We start from the raw sequence: 17,297 nt of genomic DNA, 5'->3' as shown, positions 1-17,297 counted from the left end.
AGGCTGCTGTCACAAAAGACCACGGACTGGGTAGGTTAAACAGCAGACATTTATTTCTCACAGTTCTGGAGGCTGGGAAGTCCAAGATCAGGGTGCCAGTGTGGTTGGTTTCTGTTGAGGGTTTCTTGTGGGTTTACAGATGTCTGCTTTGTTCCTGTATCTTTACATGGTGGTAGTGTGTGTGTGTGGGAGAGAGAGAGGGAGAGAGAGAGAGAGAGAGAGAGAGAGATGGAGAGAGGAGGCATGCTCTCTTGTGTCTCTTCTTACAAGGGCACTAATCCCATCATGAGGGCTCCATCCTCATGACCTGATTACCTCCCAAGGGCCCTGCCTCCAAATACCGTCATACTAGGGGTTAGGGTTTCAACATATGAATCTTGGGAGGACATAAACATGCAGATCATAGCAGAGAATGAGTCAGTATAACGTCTCTGGAAGGCAATTTTGTTACAGACTTTAACGTGTGTATCTTTGAACAGCAATTCCACTTCAGGAAATGTATTCTGAATATAGTGAAAACATCATAAATATGAGCAGATAATATATTCAAGGATACTCATTACTGTGTTAGGATAGTAAAAACCTAGGATAAGCTTAAATGTCCAGCAGTAGCCTGGTATTCAAGTATCAATAAATTGGGGGTGACTTTTTTGACATGGAAAGATGTTAAGCAGGTTATAAAGCAACCTGTGTAATTGGATCCCATTTTTGTTGAAATGTTCATATGTGTGCATATGGATGCTGTATGGAAGGAGATGTAACAAGGTATTAACAGTGGTTATCTTTGGGTAGTAGGATTGTAATTATAATGTTTTTCTTGATGATCTGTGTTTTCAAAATTTTCTAACGTGGAAGGTACCACTTTTTAATAAGAAAAAGAGAAATTATTATAGGAAACAAAATAACTGGCTCCATTTCAAGTTTCTAAGTTCACGTCTATTGAAGAAAAACATGTTCGTTTTTTAATGCAGTTGGTTTTTTGTTGTCACAGTTATAGGCTACAACATGATATTTACAAATGTTTATTGAATTTGAAATTCTTAGGATTCTCGCATTGGGGCCATTTCAAACAGGCAGATGGCAGGATATGGAACTTTTTGCTTGCATCCCTGCCTTTGACAACTGAGTAGCTGTAAGCACCAGCAATTCTGTTCAGGGCAAAGTCTCTGAAGCACTTGAGAAAAGCAGAGGAAGAAATGTGAATTAGAGTCATGACTGCAGTTTCCTGTTGTATCTTGCTGCTTTGTACCAAACTAGCAAGAGAAGGGAAAACTTTTTTTTTAAGTTACAAAAATAATACATAGTGATTCATTCAGCAAGTATTTGAGTGCCTACTGTATATGCCAGGTATTGTGTTAGGTGTAAGGGGTGCATAATGAACAAAACAGACAAAAATCCTTGCCCTCATAGAGCTACATTCTAATTGACGCAGACAGACAAGAAACAACTAAAAATGAAAGTGGATGATGTAATAGGTGTAGAGAAAAATAGAGCTGGGTAAGTGGATAATGTGTATGTGTGTGTTCCTAAGTATGGGCCAGTGGATGGGGGGTGGTTTGTTATTTTATATAGGGTGGGTAAGAAGGACTCATGGATAAGATGACGTTTGAGCAGAGATTTGAATACGTGAAGGAGTGAACCATGCAGGTATCTGGAGGGGGAGGGCTCCAGGCTGAAGAATGTTTGATGATCAACAATGAGGTCAAAAGCAGTTTTATTTCACTTGTAAATGGAAACATCACTGTAGATATCTTTAAATACCTCAACAACAATAATAATAAATAATAAAGTGTAGTCAAGTAGTACATATGTAGCCTCCAGAAAGGTACCAGTTTATATCCCACAGCAGTATATGAAGGCATTAATTTTATGACCCCCTGTATAAGTTACCATTTTTTAAAAATTGCTAGTTTCTTGGGCAAAACTTGGTATATCATTGTTTTATTTTAAAGTCCTGTTAGTATTAGGGCGGTTGAATAACTTTTCACATGTTTATTGGCCATTTGTGTTTCTTGTGTGTGTGTGTGTGTGTGTGTGTGTGTGTGTGTATGTGTATGAGAGAGAGAGACACACATGCACACATACACAGACAGACAGGAAAAGGAGAGAGAAAATTACCTATTTCTGCCCTTTGAATGTTTTTCTTTTTTCTTTTGGGGAGTTGGTTTTTTTCTTATTGATTTTTAAACACATTATACATCAAGGATATTAAACTCCAACCTGTTTTATATGTTGCCAGTGTTTTTCCTGGTTTGCTAATCATCTTTTCATTTTCTTTATGGTGTTTTGGCCATCTTATGGCCATCTTGGGTGGATCTGTCAGTCTTTCCTAGTGGCATCTGAACTTGGAGTTATGTATGGAAAAGCCAGAAGGAGAACATTTATTGAGTGTTGTTGTTTTCAATGTGCCACGTGCTACCCCAAGTGCTGCGTATTCATTCTTTTAGCTAATTGTCTCAATAGCCTTCTGAGCATTATTATCGCCATTTTATAAATGTAAAACTGAGCTCTCACTGCAAACTAGCTTTAGAGTTGGGATATAAATCAACTAGCTTTAGAGTTGGATATAAATCTTCTAAATAGGAAGGTTTGCCTGACCACATTCTTTCTACTACACAGAGCCTCCTGCTCTGTACTGGTGCATCCTTCCTACTCCCACCTCTAGATAACCTAGATGATTCCTAGATGATCCCAGCCCTAGATGCCCTGACCTAGAAGAAAGGGCACAGCCCAGGGACACGTGTGAAGTTTGTCCATCCCTTAGAGCTGTTGGTTAAAGTTTTCAGCTAACTGCTGGAACATTCCTTGGGAGTGAAGAGAGCTAATTATAATTTCCAAAGATTTGAGCAATGTGAATGTTATAAGATTATACTCTCCAGTGCCCAGAACCAGGTACAGTTTCCATCACTTTTTGCTATATCTCCTGAGGAAAGAATCCTCAGTTTTAGCAGACCTAACTAGGATGTAAAAATTAGTTTCCTTTCTTTCTGAAGAAAGGATTTTAAAGAAATACTTCAAGAGATGGCAAAAACACAAAGAAACACTGCCCTTGTAGCTGGTACTCACCTTGTTTCCACACTGCCTGGGAGAGTATGGAAAATTCAGTCATCATGAATTTTATCTGCCCCAGTAGCTGTTGAAAGGTCTGACCCCTCCGTGTTGTAAGATCACACTTATAGTTGTGGAAACCCTGGAAGCCAGAGGTCCAAATTCTAATTCCTGAAGCAGCCTGTGTATATTTTTTCTGGTTGAAGTTCTTCCTTTTTTTTTTTTTTAACAACAAAAGAAAACTTATGCTTTATTGAGAGAAAAATTCTACTCTCGTAGTAAGATATAGAGGAAAATTTAGTCAGACCTTGTGCTATGCTCTGTACTTACAGAGATGGAAATTTTTTTTTTTTTGGCTTAAAATAACACAGATTTGTTATCTTACAGTTCTGGAATTCAGAAGTCCAAAATGGTTTCACTGGGATGGGATAAAAAGTCTTTGGCTGTAAAGTATTTGTTACAATTAGGAAATTTTTCCCGCATTTTTTATGTTACAAAACTTCGCGGTACATCTTAAGTTTTCAAATGTCCCAATTCCTTTTCAGAAATTTTTCCCCAGAAAAATTTATATTTATACATATCTTCTAATTTTGCCGAAACTTTCTTTTTGAAGTTATTTCTTTGTATTTTAGGGCGGAGGGGTTAAAATACAAGAGGTTCCCTAGCGCTGTTTTCTTTCCCTCACGTCCATGGCCATTCAGATACCCTGAAGTATGTATGCGAGTAGGCAGGCGTTTTCTTTGTTTAGGAGTGGGTGGAGCACGCATGTCTGGGGCCTCACTGACCTTCCATTCTGAAGTGTCGGGCTTGCCGCGGCTCGGCCAGCCGCTATTTCACCCCGCACACGCCTTCCCTCCTTCCTCATCATGCTCCCCACAGTACGTGCTCTGGGCTTCCTTCTAGAGCACAGCAGGCCATGGGACTTGGCCCTTAATGTCTAATAGGAAAGCCTTTTCCTAGAAGAGTAGCAATTGGTCGGTATTAGCTTGGCCCATTAGGATGGAGGCTGGCATTTCCATTCTTTGTTCACCTTCTGGTTGGAAGTACAGATGTCTGTGATCGATCGCAGCAGGACTAGTAATAGCAGAATATTTCTCAGAAAACTAGCTACTTGAGCTGCTACCAGAGCAAAATCATGTTGTGTTTGCAACTTATTTATTTATATATCATTGTCTCACATTAGATTATTATGAGATCCTTGAGGGTAAAGTATGAGAGGCAGTTAAAAGCAAGGTTTTAAGTCAGACAGGCCTGAATTCAAATTGTGGCTTTGCCATTACCAGCTTTTCTGACCACAGACAAATTATTTAAACTCTTTGTGTCTCGGTTTCCTCTTCTGCACAGTGGGGGTAATAATAATAATAATGACACTTTGCTCGTGAGATTGTTGCACAGATTTTATTTTATTATTTTTTATTTATCTATTTTTAGATAAATATTTTTTGGCCATGCTGCACGGCTTGCAGGATCTCAGTTCCCCCACCAGGGGTTGAACCCAGGACACAGCAGTGAAAGACTGGAATCCTAACTACTAGGCAACCAGGGAACTCCCACAGATTTTAAAGAGATTACAGTGTAGAAAACATTTAGTGCAGTGCCTGGTTTGTAGCAAGGGCTCAAAAAATGTCATTGGTGATGCTGCTGGGGTTTTTTTGTGGTTTGTTTGTTTTTAAATTAATTAATTTATTTTTGGCTGCATTGGGTCTTCGTTGCTGCGTGCGGGCTTTCTCTAGTTGCGGAGAGCAGGGGCTACTCTTCGTTGTGGTGTGTGGGCTTCTCGTTGTGGTGCGTGGGCTTCTCATTGTGGTGGCTTCTCTTGTTGTGGAGCACCGTCTCTAGGTATGCGGGCTTCAGTAGCTGTGGCACGTGGGCGTCAGTAGTTGTGGCTCGTTGGCTGTAGCGCGTAGGCTCAGTAGTTGTGGCGCACAGGTTTAGTTGCTCTGCGGCATGTGGGATCTTCCCGGACCAGGGCTTGAACTCATGTCCCCTGCATTGGCAGGTGGATTCTTAACCACTGTGCCACCAGGGAAGTCCCTGATACTGCTGTTAATATTAACTCTGGCGTTGTGAGCACCTTGCAAGTTGCTGTGAGTTTGGCTGAATGACTATATACAGGAAGTAGCGTTTGAAGGCCTTATCTGAGACTAGAAACATTTTCATGCCCTGTTCCCTGGGAAGTTGTACAAAATCTCATTGTGGTGGCTTCTCTTGTTGTGGAGCACCGGCTCTAGGTATGCGGGCTTCAGTAGCTGTGGCACGTGGGCGTCAGTAGTTGTGGCTCGTGGGCTGTAGCGCGCAGGCTCAGTAGTTGTGGCGCACAGGTTTAGTTGCTCTGCGGCATGTGGGATCTTCCCGGACCAGGGCTTGAACTCATGTCCCCTGCATTGGCAGGTGGATTCTTAACCACTGTGCCACCAGGGAAGTCCCTGATACTGCTGTTAATATTAACTCTGGCGTTGTGAGCACCTTGCAAGTTGCTGTGAGTTTGGCTGAATGACTATATACAGGAAGTAGCGTTTGAAGGCCTTATCTGAGACTAGAAACATTTTCATGCCCTGTTCCCTGGGAAGTTGTACAAAAGCAGGTCTGATGATAGAGTGCCTGACCATGTTAATAAAATTAACAAAGAACACTTCTTGAACAGGCTCCATCCCAGGAGAGCAGTTCATTGAGTTACTTGGGATTATTATGTTATATCCTGCTGGAATGTCTTCATTAATTTATATTTATTTTAGAATAACTCTGGGAACTTGAATTAGCGAACCGAATGCATTTGTAACTGATGGGGGAAGCCAGTTGCACCCTCAGTGATGTGTACTCTATGGAAAGACTGGGATTTTGCTTTTTTTTTTTGCTTTTTAAAACTTCATTTCAACATAACTATACTTACAGAAATATACTCATATTGGTTATTAGAATGCAATTTAACTTATCCTACACAATTTGGACCAAGAAACTTGGTACATGGTTTGCTTTAAAAAAGAAAGAAAAAGCATTTGCAATCTGGTTTATTTTTCATCTGTTACAAATGTGTATAAAAGATCCACCATCAAGTGCTGCTAAAGCAAACAGCATGAACCTTGAGAAATTAAACTTTGGTTTGTCTCTGAAAAATAACACGTATTGCACTGTAAAAGTTTATAGAATTGGTGCAACAAAACATTGTTGTAATGTTTCAATGCCAGTTCACAAAGTTCAATAACTAATGGATGTTGATGAGGGTGGGGAGAGCCTATGTGTACCTATGAAAATGTAAAGGCTATCCGATCTAGTTAATATTGCATGCAGATCACAAGTTTACTCAAACCAAGATTCAGATAATTTCTTAAATCTGAATTAACACTACCGGTCCAGTTCATCTGCTGTCAACAAAGAAACTGCACAGTGGCTGTTTTTCTGATTTGTGCAAAAAAGAAAATGAAGTTTCTTCCCCCAGGTTTTCAGTCTAGAACTGAAACTACAGGAAAGGTATTCTGAGGAGAGCAAGATTTCAACTGTGTTGAAAAAGCAGTCCTTGGAACTGGCTGTCCAGTGGTTAGGACTCCATGCTTTCACTGCCAGGGGCCCGAGTTTGGTCCCTGGTCAGGGAACTAAGATCCTGCAAGCCATGCAGTGTGGCCAAAAAAAAAGAAAAAAAAAAAAAAAGAAAAAGCATTTCTTGGCATGGCCACAAGGGAATCAAAGAAATGTGCCCTTGAGAAGTCCTTGGAGATTCCCTGAACTGGCATCCCAGGTAAACGGTTAAGGCTCAGCACGTGGCCACCCAGCTCAAGTTCAGGCACTCTTTTCAATTCCATCCTTTCACACTGCAGTTCCTTTTGTTGTGGTTCCCTGGAGCTGTTTGGTACCTTGCCTAAATAGCCTTTAAAAAATTTTTAAAATAATTTGGCATGTGTTCAAAGCCTCCGGCTACTTAAATTCCAAAGAATAACATTCACTGCTTCTTTAAAAAAAAATCAGATCTGTTCTTTCTCCCAACCTGCAGGAAACCTTTTCCATCTCCAGCTCGTCTGTGCCCGATTGTGGGATCAGTAACGCCACGTCGTTGGCTGAGTGACGGACTGTAGGCAGGATGGCTCGGTCAGCTTCCGTCCCTCTCAATGATACAGAGCGAATCATGCTTCACAAGTCACCTGGGGATGTTTAGACAACCATGAGTGCTGTATTTGGTGTATGGGAGCATCATACCTTCCAGCGAGGTCTTTGGGACATAAAGTGACAGAAATCTATGGCCTCTTTCCCTTTTACAGATCTGATGTTTTGACATGGCTTCCTGCTTCAGTGCTGTTTGTGGGTATCATCTATGCTGGTTCCAGAGCACTTTCCAGACTGGTGAGTGTTAGAGGTTTTAGGGGGGACAGTCCCTTTCCCTTCTTCCCCTTTGCCTTTAACTTGTTGCGCCTTGGATCAATAGGGGACAAATAGGGGACAAAGCAACAGCTTTAATGATGGTACAGCTAGATTGAAGAACAAGTCTTGGGGCTGAGGCCAACGTGGAGCGCTCCCATCCCCTGAATTGAAGATAACTAGATAACAGGGAAGGACTGACTTGTTTTACAAGCTGGAGAGCTGCAGTTGGAGACGCAGGAAGCCGGAGTAGTGATATTTGTGGAGCCTGCTCTGCGTGGATACACCCCGTCCTTGGGAGCAGGGAGGGTGGGCTCAGTCTGCTCCTTGCTTCCGGGGACCGTGACCCTGCCCATCAATAACATGGCCTGGGTGGTCTGGGCTTAGTCGTGGGTTCACATGCTTGGCACGGAATTGATGCCCAGTACACGGGGACACTAGTGAAACAAGTGTTCATTCTGTCCTCCCACCCAGACCCCAGGACTGAGCTCCTCAAAGGAGGGTACTGTGAGGAACAGATTTCTTCCAGTTATGTTATATATTATATGGAACTCCAAAAATTTAGTTATTTTGCCACCAATGGAGAATCCATAAATATCAGCACTGACCAGAGTCTCAGAACGTGGCTTAAAAATCAGGAGGGGCTTCCCTGGTGGCGCAGTGGTTGCGCGTCCGCCTGCCGGTGCAGGGGAACCGGGTTCGCGCCCCGGTCTGGGAGGATCCCACATGCCGCGGAGCGGCTGGGCCCGTGAGCCATGGCCGCTGACCCTGCGCGTCCGGAGCCTGTGCTCCGCAACGGGAGAGGCCACAGCAGTGTGAGGCCCGCGTACCACAAAAAAAAAAAAAAAAAAATCAGGAATTTTTTTTTTTCATATAGTTATAAGGTTTTTTTTGTTTTTTTTAAATATTGGGGTATAGTTGCTTTACAATGGTGTGTTAGTTTCTGCTGTACAACGAAGTGAATCAGCTATATGTATACATATGTCCCCTCCCTCTTGGACCTCCCTCCCACCCCACCCCCTATCCCACCCATCTAGGTCACCACAGAGCAGGAGCTGAGCTCCCTGTGCTATACAGCAGCTTGCCACTAGCTATCTGTTTTACGCATGGTAGTGTTTATATGTCCATTCCGATCTCCCAGTTCATCCCACTTCCCCCTCCCCCACCTAGTCCACATGTCCATTCTCTACATCTACGTCTCTATTCCTGCCCTGCAAATAGGTTCATCTGTACCATTTTTCTAGATTCCACATATATGCATTAATACGCGATATTTTTTTTTTAAATATTGGGGTATAGTTGCTTTACAATGGTGTGTTAGTTTCTGCTGTACAACGAAGTGAATCAGCTATATGTATACATATGTCCCCTCCCTCTTGGACCTCCCTCCCACCCCACCCCCTATCCCACCCATCTAGGTCACCACAGAGCAGGAGCTGAGCTCCCTGTGCTATACAGCAGCTTGCCACTAGCTATCTGTTTTACGCATGGTAGTGTTTATATGTCCATTCCGATCTCCCAGTTCATCCCACTTCCCCCTCCCCCACCTAGTCCACATGTCCATTCTCTACATCTACGTCTCTATTCCTGCCCTGCAAATAGGTTCATCTGTACCATTTTTCTAGATTCCACATATATGCATTAATACGCGATATTTGTTTTTCTGATTTACTTCACTCCGTATGACAGACTCTAGGTCCATCCACGTCTCTGCAAATGACCCAATTAAGTTCCTTTTTATGGCTGAGTAATATTCCATTGTATATATGTACCACATCTTCTTTATCCATTCGCCTGTCGATGGAACTTTAGGTTGCTTCCATGTCCTGGCTATTGTAAATAGAGCTGCAATGAACATTGCGGTACATGACTCTTTTTGAATTATGGTTTTCTCAGGGTATATGCCCAGTAGTGGGATTGCTGGGTCATATGGTAGTTCTATTTTTAGTTTTTTAAGGAACCTCCATACTGTTCTCCATAGTGGTTGTATCCATTTACATTCCCACCAATAGTGCAAGAGGGTTCCCTTTTCTCCACACCTTCTCCAGCATTTATTGTTTGTAGATTTTTTGATGATGGCCATTCTGACTGGTATGAGGTGATACCTCATTGTAGTTTTGATTTGCATTTCTCTAATGATTAGTGATGTTGAGCATCTTTTCATGTGTTTGTTGGCCATCTGTATGTCTTTTTTGGAGAAACGTTTGTTTAGGTCTTCAGGAATGGCTTTATACTCTAATTGCTGTTTTTAATCTATCAGAAAATGATTGTATTCTAATGTTTGAAAAAATGTGAAATTTTCAGACAATTCAGTGTTTTAATGTAAAGTTTGTTGTTATGTTGGCCCCTTAGGCCTCAGATATGAAAACAGTAAAAACAAAATCTGCCTCTCTGGGTAATAATAGTATTGTTAGGACAACTCCAAAGCTGCAAAATAGTGGCTGAGAATTAACTGCGATAATTTCTAAATTAAATCGATAATTTCTAAATTAAATCATCATTTTTCTTTCATGATTCATAAGCTTGAGTAGATGGGATGATGTGTACGATGGGGGAGAAAATAGCCTGGGTGACCTAAGAAGTGAGACACAAAGCACGTTGGTGCTGAGCCCAGAACAGGGGGCCAGGCTGGCTCTCAGCTGCCGCTCTTGATGCTGTCAGGCTCCTCCAAGTCCATGGCCTCTCTTTATGGCCTCTGGCCTGCAGGGGGAGCTTCCTCTTCTATAGCAGAGTATAGGATTTGACTGGAAAACAAAAAAACAATCTATTGTTGTACAAAAGTTTTTGAAATTTTTTGTAGGCTCTGGATAGTTATGGATGCCAGAGTTTTGAAGTTTGAATAACTAAGGTGTTGTGCTAATAATGATAATAATTTTTTGTTTGTATAGTGCTTTTTCATGTGTTTTCCGGAGTGATTTCCTTTGTATCTTTTCATGTGAGTCTCACAGTCACCTGATATGTGAGGCAGATGTTAATAACCTGGCAGAGGAAAACACTTAGGTGTGGGAAGTCTTGGTCACCTGTCTCTAGTCCCAGGTAATGGCAGCTCTTCTGACTCCCCACCTTTTGCCTTTTCAGATTTGTCTCTTTAGGATCAATGTATATGGATTTTAGAATGAGCCCAGGGTACAGTAGTCATGCATAAACTTGAGACTCTTGGTTGCAAGTGTTAGAAAGCTCACCAACTGGTCTAAGTAAAGGGAAATTTCCTGGTTCACATTAATGAAAAGTCATAGTGTAGAAACTGCTTCAGGCATGGCTTGACCCAGAGGTTCCAATGACCTACTCAGAATCCAGCTTCTGTCTCTCTTTCAGTTCTGCTCTCTGTCTTTGCTTCATTTCACAGCCAGGCTCTCGCCTCATGGGTATTGTTGACTTCAGGCTGACATCCTCACAATTTTAAGTCTAACGGAAAGACTGTCTTCCTTGTAGCTTCTGCATGAGTCTCACAATTCACTCTGATTGCATCAGTCAGGACCACTGCCCATCCCAGGTCTAAAAGCTGGATGGATTTACATTGATTGACCAGTCCTGGATCATGACTTTTCTGAACCCATTCACTGTGACTGGAGAGACTCAGAGCACTATTTGGCCAGCCCTCGTCATACAGGATCCCCAGGTGGACCCACAGACTGAGAAAGGGTGAGGCAGATGCTTTATATTGGAGTGCTTTACCAAGGAAGGGATAAGGAGGCTAGGTGGCCAAAAAACCCTCAAAAGTCCATTGTAAATGTCAATCTAGTACGTCTCAGGCAGATGGAGAGTTCTGTAACCTGGAACAATGCTTCTCAGAGTGTGGTCCAGAGAAGGTGATAGCCTGTGAGCTCTTTGTTACCTGTCTGTAAGGAGATTGTGCCAGAATGAACATCACGCTCGGCACTAAACATGCTGATTAGTTTGCGCTGACATTTTTTTTTTCATAGCAGGACTTTTTGAGGAAGGAAGCAGTGCACTGACTTACATTCTGTGCGAGCTCCTTATCTTTTGGAGGCACCGCATTTGAGTGCCCCTGGCCTAGAGCACAGACTTCTCTCATAGGCAGAACGAAGCTGCTGCAGTTCAAACTCTGAGCAAAGGGAAACAACCCCAAACCAAATATAGCCGATTAGAGTGGGAGGAGGACAGAAAGGAGACACTTATTATTGGTTTTTTTAGTGAAATAACTCAACCCAGCATCTGTTCTTTGTTTTCTGAATTTTTTGTTTTTACATAGTTGCTTAAAAATTTACAGAGTGGATGAAACACGAGGCACTCGTACAGCTTGTGTTAGATGGAAAACCCGTGTCAGTATGCTGGTGCCAGGCTGGCAGTTTCATGAATCCTCGAGGACCTGGGGGAAACATGCTCAGTTAAAATCCGTGGGTGTGTTGTTATGCAAAACACTTAGGAAGTTGCTGTGCTCCATAAAGACCTCCTTTATCTGACAAGACTTTGAAGCTATCCTTCTGATGAGCACCTCCGGAGAGCAAGCTGATTTAACTCTGCAAAGGCGAGGTGGGGACAGTTCTTTATTGATTTTTCTACCTGGAACTCACAGCTGAATGATAGAATTAAGGGAAGGAGATTATTCTTGTGGCTCTCCATTCAGCAAATATTTATTGGGGGAATCTACTTCTGGGGGCTTAATGAGGAATAAGACCTGCTTCCTGACCTTGAAGAACTTCCAGGGGAATCCGTGAGAGACACACAACTCACCATGGGAACAGGCATCATGAATAGTCAGTGTTCTATATGTGTGCCGGGCACTTCCTATTGTCAACCCTCATGACATACGAAGTTGGACTTAATTACTCCCATTTACAGTTGAGGAAACTGAGATGCAAATTATTTGGCCAAGGTCACCAACTAGTAAATGTTAAAGCGGAGATGCAAACTCAAGCCTGTCCAACGATAGTGGTTCATCTGCAACACTTACCCTCTTTCCTCCCTAAATCACAACAAGCAAAGGAGATGAGCCCATCAGGATGGAGCTGGGAGGAGGGGAGAGGAGCCGTGTGGCTGTCCTCCCTTCCACATGGGCTAATTTGGCTCTGCTTCGCCAGCTTTCCTGCCCTGAATAAGGTCACAGTGATGAGGGCTGATGGCATGGATGTCAGTCTTTGGAGGGACAGGACAACTTCAACCAGTCGTTATTACTCTGATTATAATTTCCCTGCTGCAGCCCTTCTCAGCTGGATAGGATTGCCTCAAAGCCTGTGCTGGTGAGTGTTTAGAACAGATGTGCAGATTCTCGCACTCAGGAGCTTGCCAGGGAGAAGCCATCCCAGTGCTGGTGATCTGGTTGCTCAAAGCATGCTCTTTTCTTGCTTAGGGTCAGCAGTTGGAAGACTCTGCAAATCTAAATTGAGGCATCTCGACAGGACTGGCCTTGGTTTCCTACCCAGCACTTTGATCTTGAGCCTTTCCTAACTGCTTGTCAGGGTTTCTGTCTTCACTCAGCACAATGGAATAGAGATTGGCCGGGGGTGTCGGTGAGGAAACACACATGGATAATCAGACTCACGTGGAGTGAAATTACTCAGATAAGCAAACTGGAGCCTGTGGGTTCCCTCCCACTTGGTTTGGCCCCAATACCATGTAAGGGATCTTGGATCCATAGGGAAAAGAACGTAAATGTTGATCTATCAGTAGAATGGAGACCCTTCCCCTAAGGTTCCCTGTCACTGTGGTTAGAGGCAGTTCTCCTCTTTCACATGGTTTTCTCATCAGAGGTGATGAGTCCGATTGCAAGGATTACTTAAGATGTGGGCGTAGTGGCAAAATAATAACCCCCTCCTCTGCATTTTAGTTATCCTCCTGCTCCATCTAAAGATGTTTTCCATAACCCTTATAAAATGACTTATTAAAACTGGCCTCCAAGCAGAGAACTTCATGACACTGGACTTAACAGTGATTTATTGGCTATAACAGCAAGACACATGCAACAAAAGAAAAAAAATAGGCAAATTGGACTTCATCAAAATGAAGAACTTCGGTGTATCAAAGCATGCTGTCAACAGAGTAAAATGGCAATTCACAGAGTGGGAGAAAATATTTGAAAATCATCTATCTGATAAGGGATTGATATCCAGAACATATAGAAAACTCCTAAAATTCAACAACAAAAACCAAACAACCTGATTGAAAAAGGGTAAAGGACTTGAATAGACATTTCTCCAAAGAAGATATGCACATGGCCACTGAGCCCATGATAAGGTACTCAACATCATTAAGCATTAGGGAAATACAAATCAAAATCATGAGATACCACTTCGTGCCCATTAGGATGACTGTTATCAAAACAATAGAAAATAACAAGTGTTGGTGAGGGTGTGGAGAAATTGGAACTCTTGTGCACTGCTTTTGGGAATGCAAAATGGTACAGCTGCAATGAAAAACAGTATGGTGATTCCTCAAAAAATTGAAAATAGAGTTACCATATGACCCAACAAAAAAATTGAAAGCAGGGACTTGAGCAGATATTTTGTATACCTGTGTTCACAGCAGCATTATTCACAGTAGCCAAAAGTTGGAAACAATCCAAGTGTCTATTGACAGATGAATGGATAAACAAAATAGTATATCGGTACAATGGACTATTAGTCAGGCTTAAAAAGGAAGAAAATTCTGACACATGCTACAACATGGATGAACCTTGAAGACATTATGTTAAATGAAATAAGCCAGTCACAAAATGACAAGTCCTGTATGATTCTACTAATATGAGTTACTTAGAATAGTCAAATTTATAGAGACAGAAAGTATTGGTGCTTACCAGGAGCTGTGGGCTGGGGACAATGGGGAATTATTGTTTAATGGGGACAGAATTTCAGATGAAAAGAGTTCTGTGAAAGGATGGTGGTGATGGTCGCACAACAATGTGAATGTACTTAATGCCACTGAACTATACACGTAAAAACGGTTAAAATGGTAAGTTTTATATGTATATTTTACCACAATTAAAAAGATGTTTATAACTCCCCTCCCCAGGCTACAACAGAGATTTTCTTGAGGATTATATGGGGGAGGGGGATATGTTCTCACTCGCCTCACTCAGAGCCCTTTCAGGTGCTGTAGGAGGTGCATATTTAATTTAACTGAATTCATTCCTATGCACTCGTATAAAAACGGGTGAGAAAAATAGTTCACTGAGAGCAGGCCAACCTGCCCTCTGTAGTAGCACGTGCATTTATGACCCCAAGTGAGGTTCTTATTCCCATGCATCTTAAAAGCTGGTATTCTAAGCTGCCTATTTTTCAAACAAAAAGGCCCCTAAACACATGTCAGCTACTTTATGTGATGAGCAGATGAAGGAGGGAGATGGCCTCCAAGCTGGTGCTGGAGATACTCTGGCAAAGAGGGAGTCTGGTCCTTTGCCCTCAAGGAGTTGGCCAGGGAGTTCCCTGGAGGTCCAGTGGTTAGGACTCCGCGCTTTCATTGCCAAGGGCCCGGGTTCGATCCCGGGTTGGGGAACTAAGATCCTGAAAGCCGCTTGGTGCAGCCAAAAAAAAAAAAAAAAAGTGTTGGCCAGTTAATGACAGAATGATAAAATTAATGTAAATAAACACTCAAATTTATCTCATGCCAATCAATTTGTGAATATATTCATTTATATGTACACATAAACATATTCAAACACCTCAACTGTCTTCCCGAAAGGATGTGTTGTGGCTTAAAAGAATAATGATGATGAAAATAAGATAAGCATTTCTTATGAATAGAATTTAAAAGAAATCTAGGTCAAGGGTAATTGAAGAAGAACTAGATGAGACCACAGAGAGACTTAGCACATAGAAATTTATGCTGTAATATCTTATGAAATAAATACAGTTGGGCCTTGGATTCAGCTCTCATCTTTCTGCAGCCGAATAAAGAAGTTACGAGACTCTCAGTGCTTGTAAGATAAAAGCGGGTTGTTGCCGCAGACATGCTTCTTCCTTGCTATCAGGTCCTGAGTCCTCATAAAGGGTAAACTGGGCTAGCGTCTTCAATCGCGTCCTTATAACAAACACAATGGTAACCTGATTTCTGGGATTCTTAGTGCATTTTGGAGACCTAATGACAGCACAGTTCAGTAGGAGCAATTCTCTGGGGCTAAAATCTCTGCTCTCCAATTATCCGGCTCCCTTCCTGTAGGAACAGTTATTTCTGTCATGCATGATTTTGATGAAAACTAGGCAGCCAACAGTTCAAAGGTACATTCTTTGGCAAGGGCCTGGTGAGCAATTATATTGCAGATTAAGGCCACGTCCACATATTTAAAAATCACCCAAATTGAAGGTAGGATTGATGTTTTTCTATAAAAACTTAGAAGTCGACCCAGGACTTGGCTAAGGGAGTCATCCCCACTCCTACAGCGTGACCCGAGGCCATGCCTGTGGGCAGGGCCAGGATTTTCCATAGAAAACTGTTTTAAGTCAGTTCCAACACCTGAACAAATAACAATCAAGGCTTGAAAATTCCACTCTGGGAAGCATGGGAATAATGAAAAATCTTAAGTAATAGTTACCAATTTCTCTTTACATCCAGAGAAAAATTTCCAATGGTACATGGATGCAATGTAAAATTATAAGTGAATGTTAAAATTTTAAGAATAAATTAGTTGCAAACTGTGCCCCTAAGTAATGAAATGAATTGGACTGTAGGGTAGTTGAATTCAGTCAATTACATTTTGTGTCAAAAGTGATAACTTGGGCTTCTTGGTAGTTGATCATGAGCCATTTTTCCTGATGAAAGATGGTGGGGACCTTTTGTTATTGAGGCCGTTCCTAGGGTCTTGATGTGAAAGAACAGACTTGTTTTTCTGTTCTCTTTAGCAGCAAGCTAGTGTCTAGATCGTCTAAAAGTGGTTTCAAATTATTAAGAGGCAGGTTAAAAAGGAGAACCAAAATATATCCTTCCTTTTTTCTCATCCGTATAACGGGAATGTTAATAGTATCTCCCTCATAGATTTATTATGATGATTCAATATGTAAAAGCAATTAAAACAGAGTCTGGGGGCTTCCCTGGTGGCACAGTGGTTAAGAATCTGCCTGCCAGTGCAGGAGACATGGGTTTGAGCCCTGCTCTGGGAAGATCCCACATGCCGTGGAGCAACTAAGCCCGTGTGCCATATCTACTGAGCCTATGTTCTAGAGCCTGTGAGCCACAACTACTGAGCCCGTGCGCTGCAACTACTGAAGCCCGTGCACCCTAGAGCCCATACGCCACAACAAGAGAAGCCACCACAATAAGAAACCCGCGCACTGCAACGAAGAGTAGCCCCGGCTCCCCGCAACTAGAGAAAGCCCACGTGCAGCGACAAAGACCCAGCACAGCCATAAATAAATAAATTTTTAAAAAAACCACACAGTGACAGCAGTAACATTTTTTTTAAGAAAACAGAGTCTGGTACATAGTAAGTATTCAATATATCTTAGCTATTATTGTTATCATATCTCAGAACTTTATTTTTTGTTTTTTTGGCTGCACCGTGAGGCTTGTGGGATCTTATTTCCCCAACCAGGGATCGAACCTGTGCCCCCTGCAGTGGAAGCATGGAGTCTTAACCACTGGATTACCAGGGAAGTCCTCATTTCTCAGAACTTCTGTCTGATTTCACAAAAATAAGTCCTGCTGAACCTCACTCCATAAAGATAAAAGGCAGGTTTTCTAAAATAATCAGTCACTGGAGTCTCTTGAACTAATAACGTAGTTCATACTGGGGCTTCGTGCACAGAGGTAGAGGCCAAGGGAAAATCAGTAATCATAAATTGCAGACTGCCTTAATACTGGTTTTTGTTTTGTTTTGTTTTTTGCGGTACGCGGGCCTCTCACTGTTGTGGCCTCTCTCCCGTTGCGGAGCACAGGCTCCGGACGCGCAGGCTCAGCGGCCATGGCTCACGGGCCCAGCCGCTCCGCGGCATGTGGGATCTTCCCGGACC

At 42.3% G+C, this 17,297-nt stretch overlaps 1 protein-coding gene across 11 annotated transcripts in view; it reads left to right on the top strand.

Moving 5' to 3' along the window:
• TMEM241 (transmembrane protein 241) overlaps positions 1–17,297 on the top strand; it is a 112,066-nt gene that overhangs the window by 16,445 nt on the left and 78,324 nt on the right. For all 11 annotated transcript variants that reach the window (XR_008615953.1, XR_008615954.1, XR_008615955.1 and 8 more), the window contains exon 4: positions 7,299–7,380. Coding sequence is in view for 8 of the 11 variants with exons in the window: in XM_055080500.1 (XP_054936475.1) it covers positions 7,299–7,380 (82 nt within the window). In the remaining 3 variants the exon portion in view is untranslated. The remainder of the gene's footprint in view (positions 1–7,298; positions 7,381–17,297) is intronic.

Source organism: Physeter macrocephalus, chromosome 19 (assembly GCF_002837175.3).
Source record: "Physeter macrocephalus isolate SW-GA chromosome 19, ASM283717v5, whole genome shotgun sequence".
NCBI classification, from domain to species: domain Eukaryota; kingdom Metazoa; phylum Chordata; class Mammalia; order Artiodactyla; family Physeteridae; genus Physeter; species Physeter macrocephalus.
Note: the sequence above shows the minus strand (reverse complement) of the source record. Positions and strands in the feature narration are given on the sequence as shown.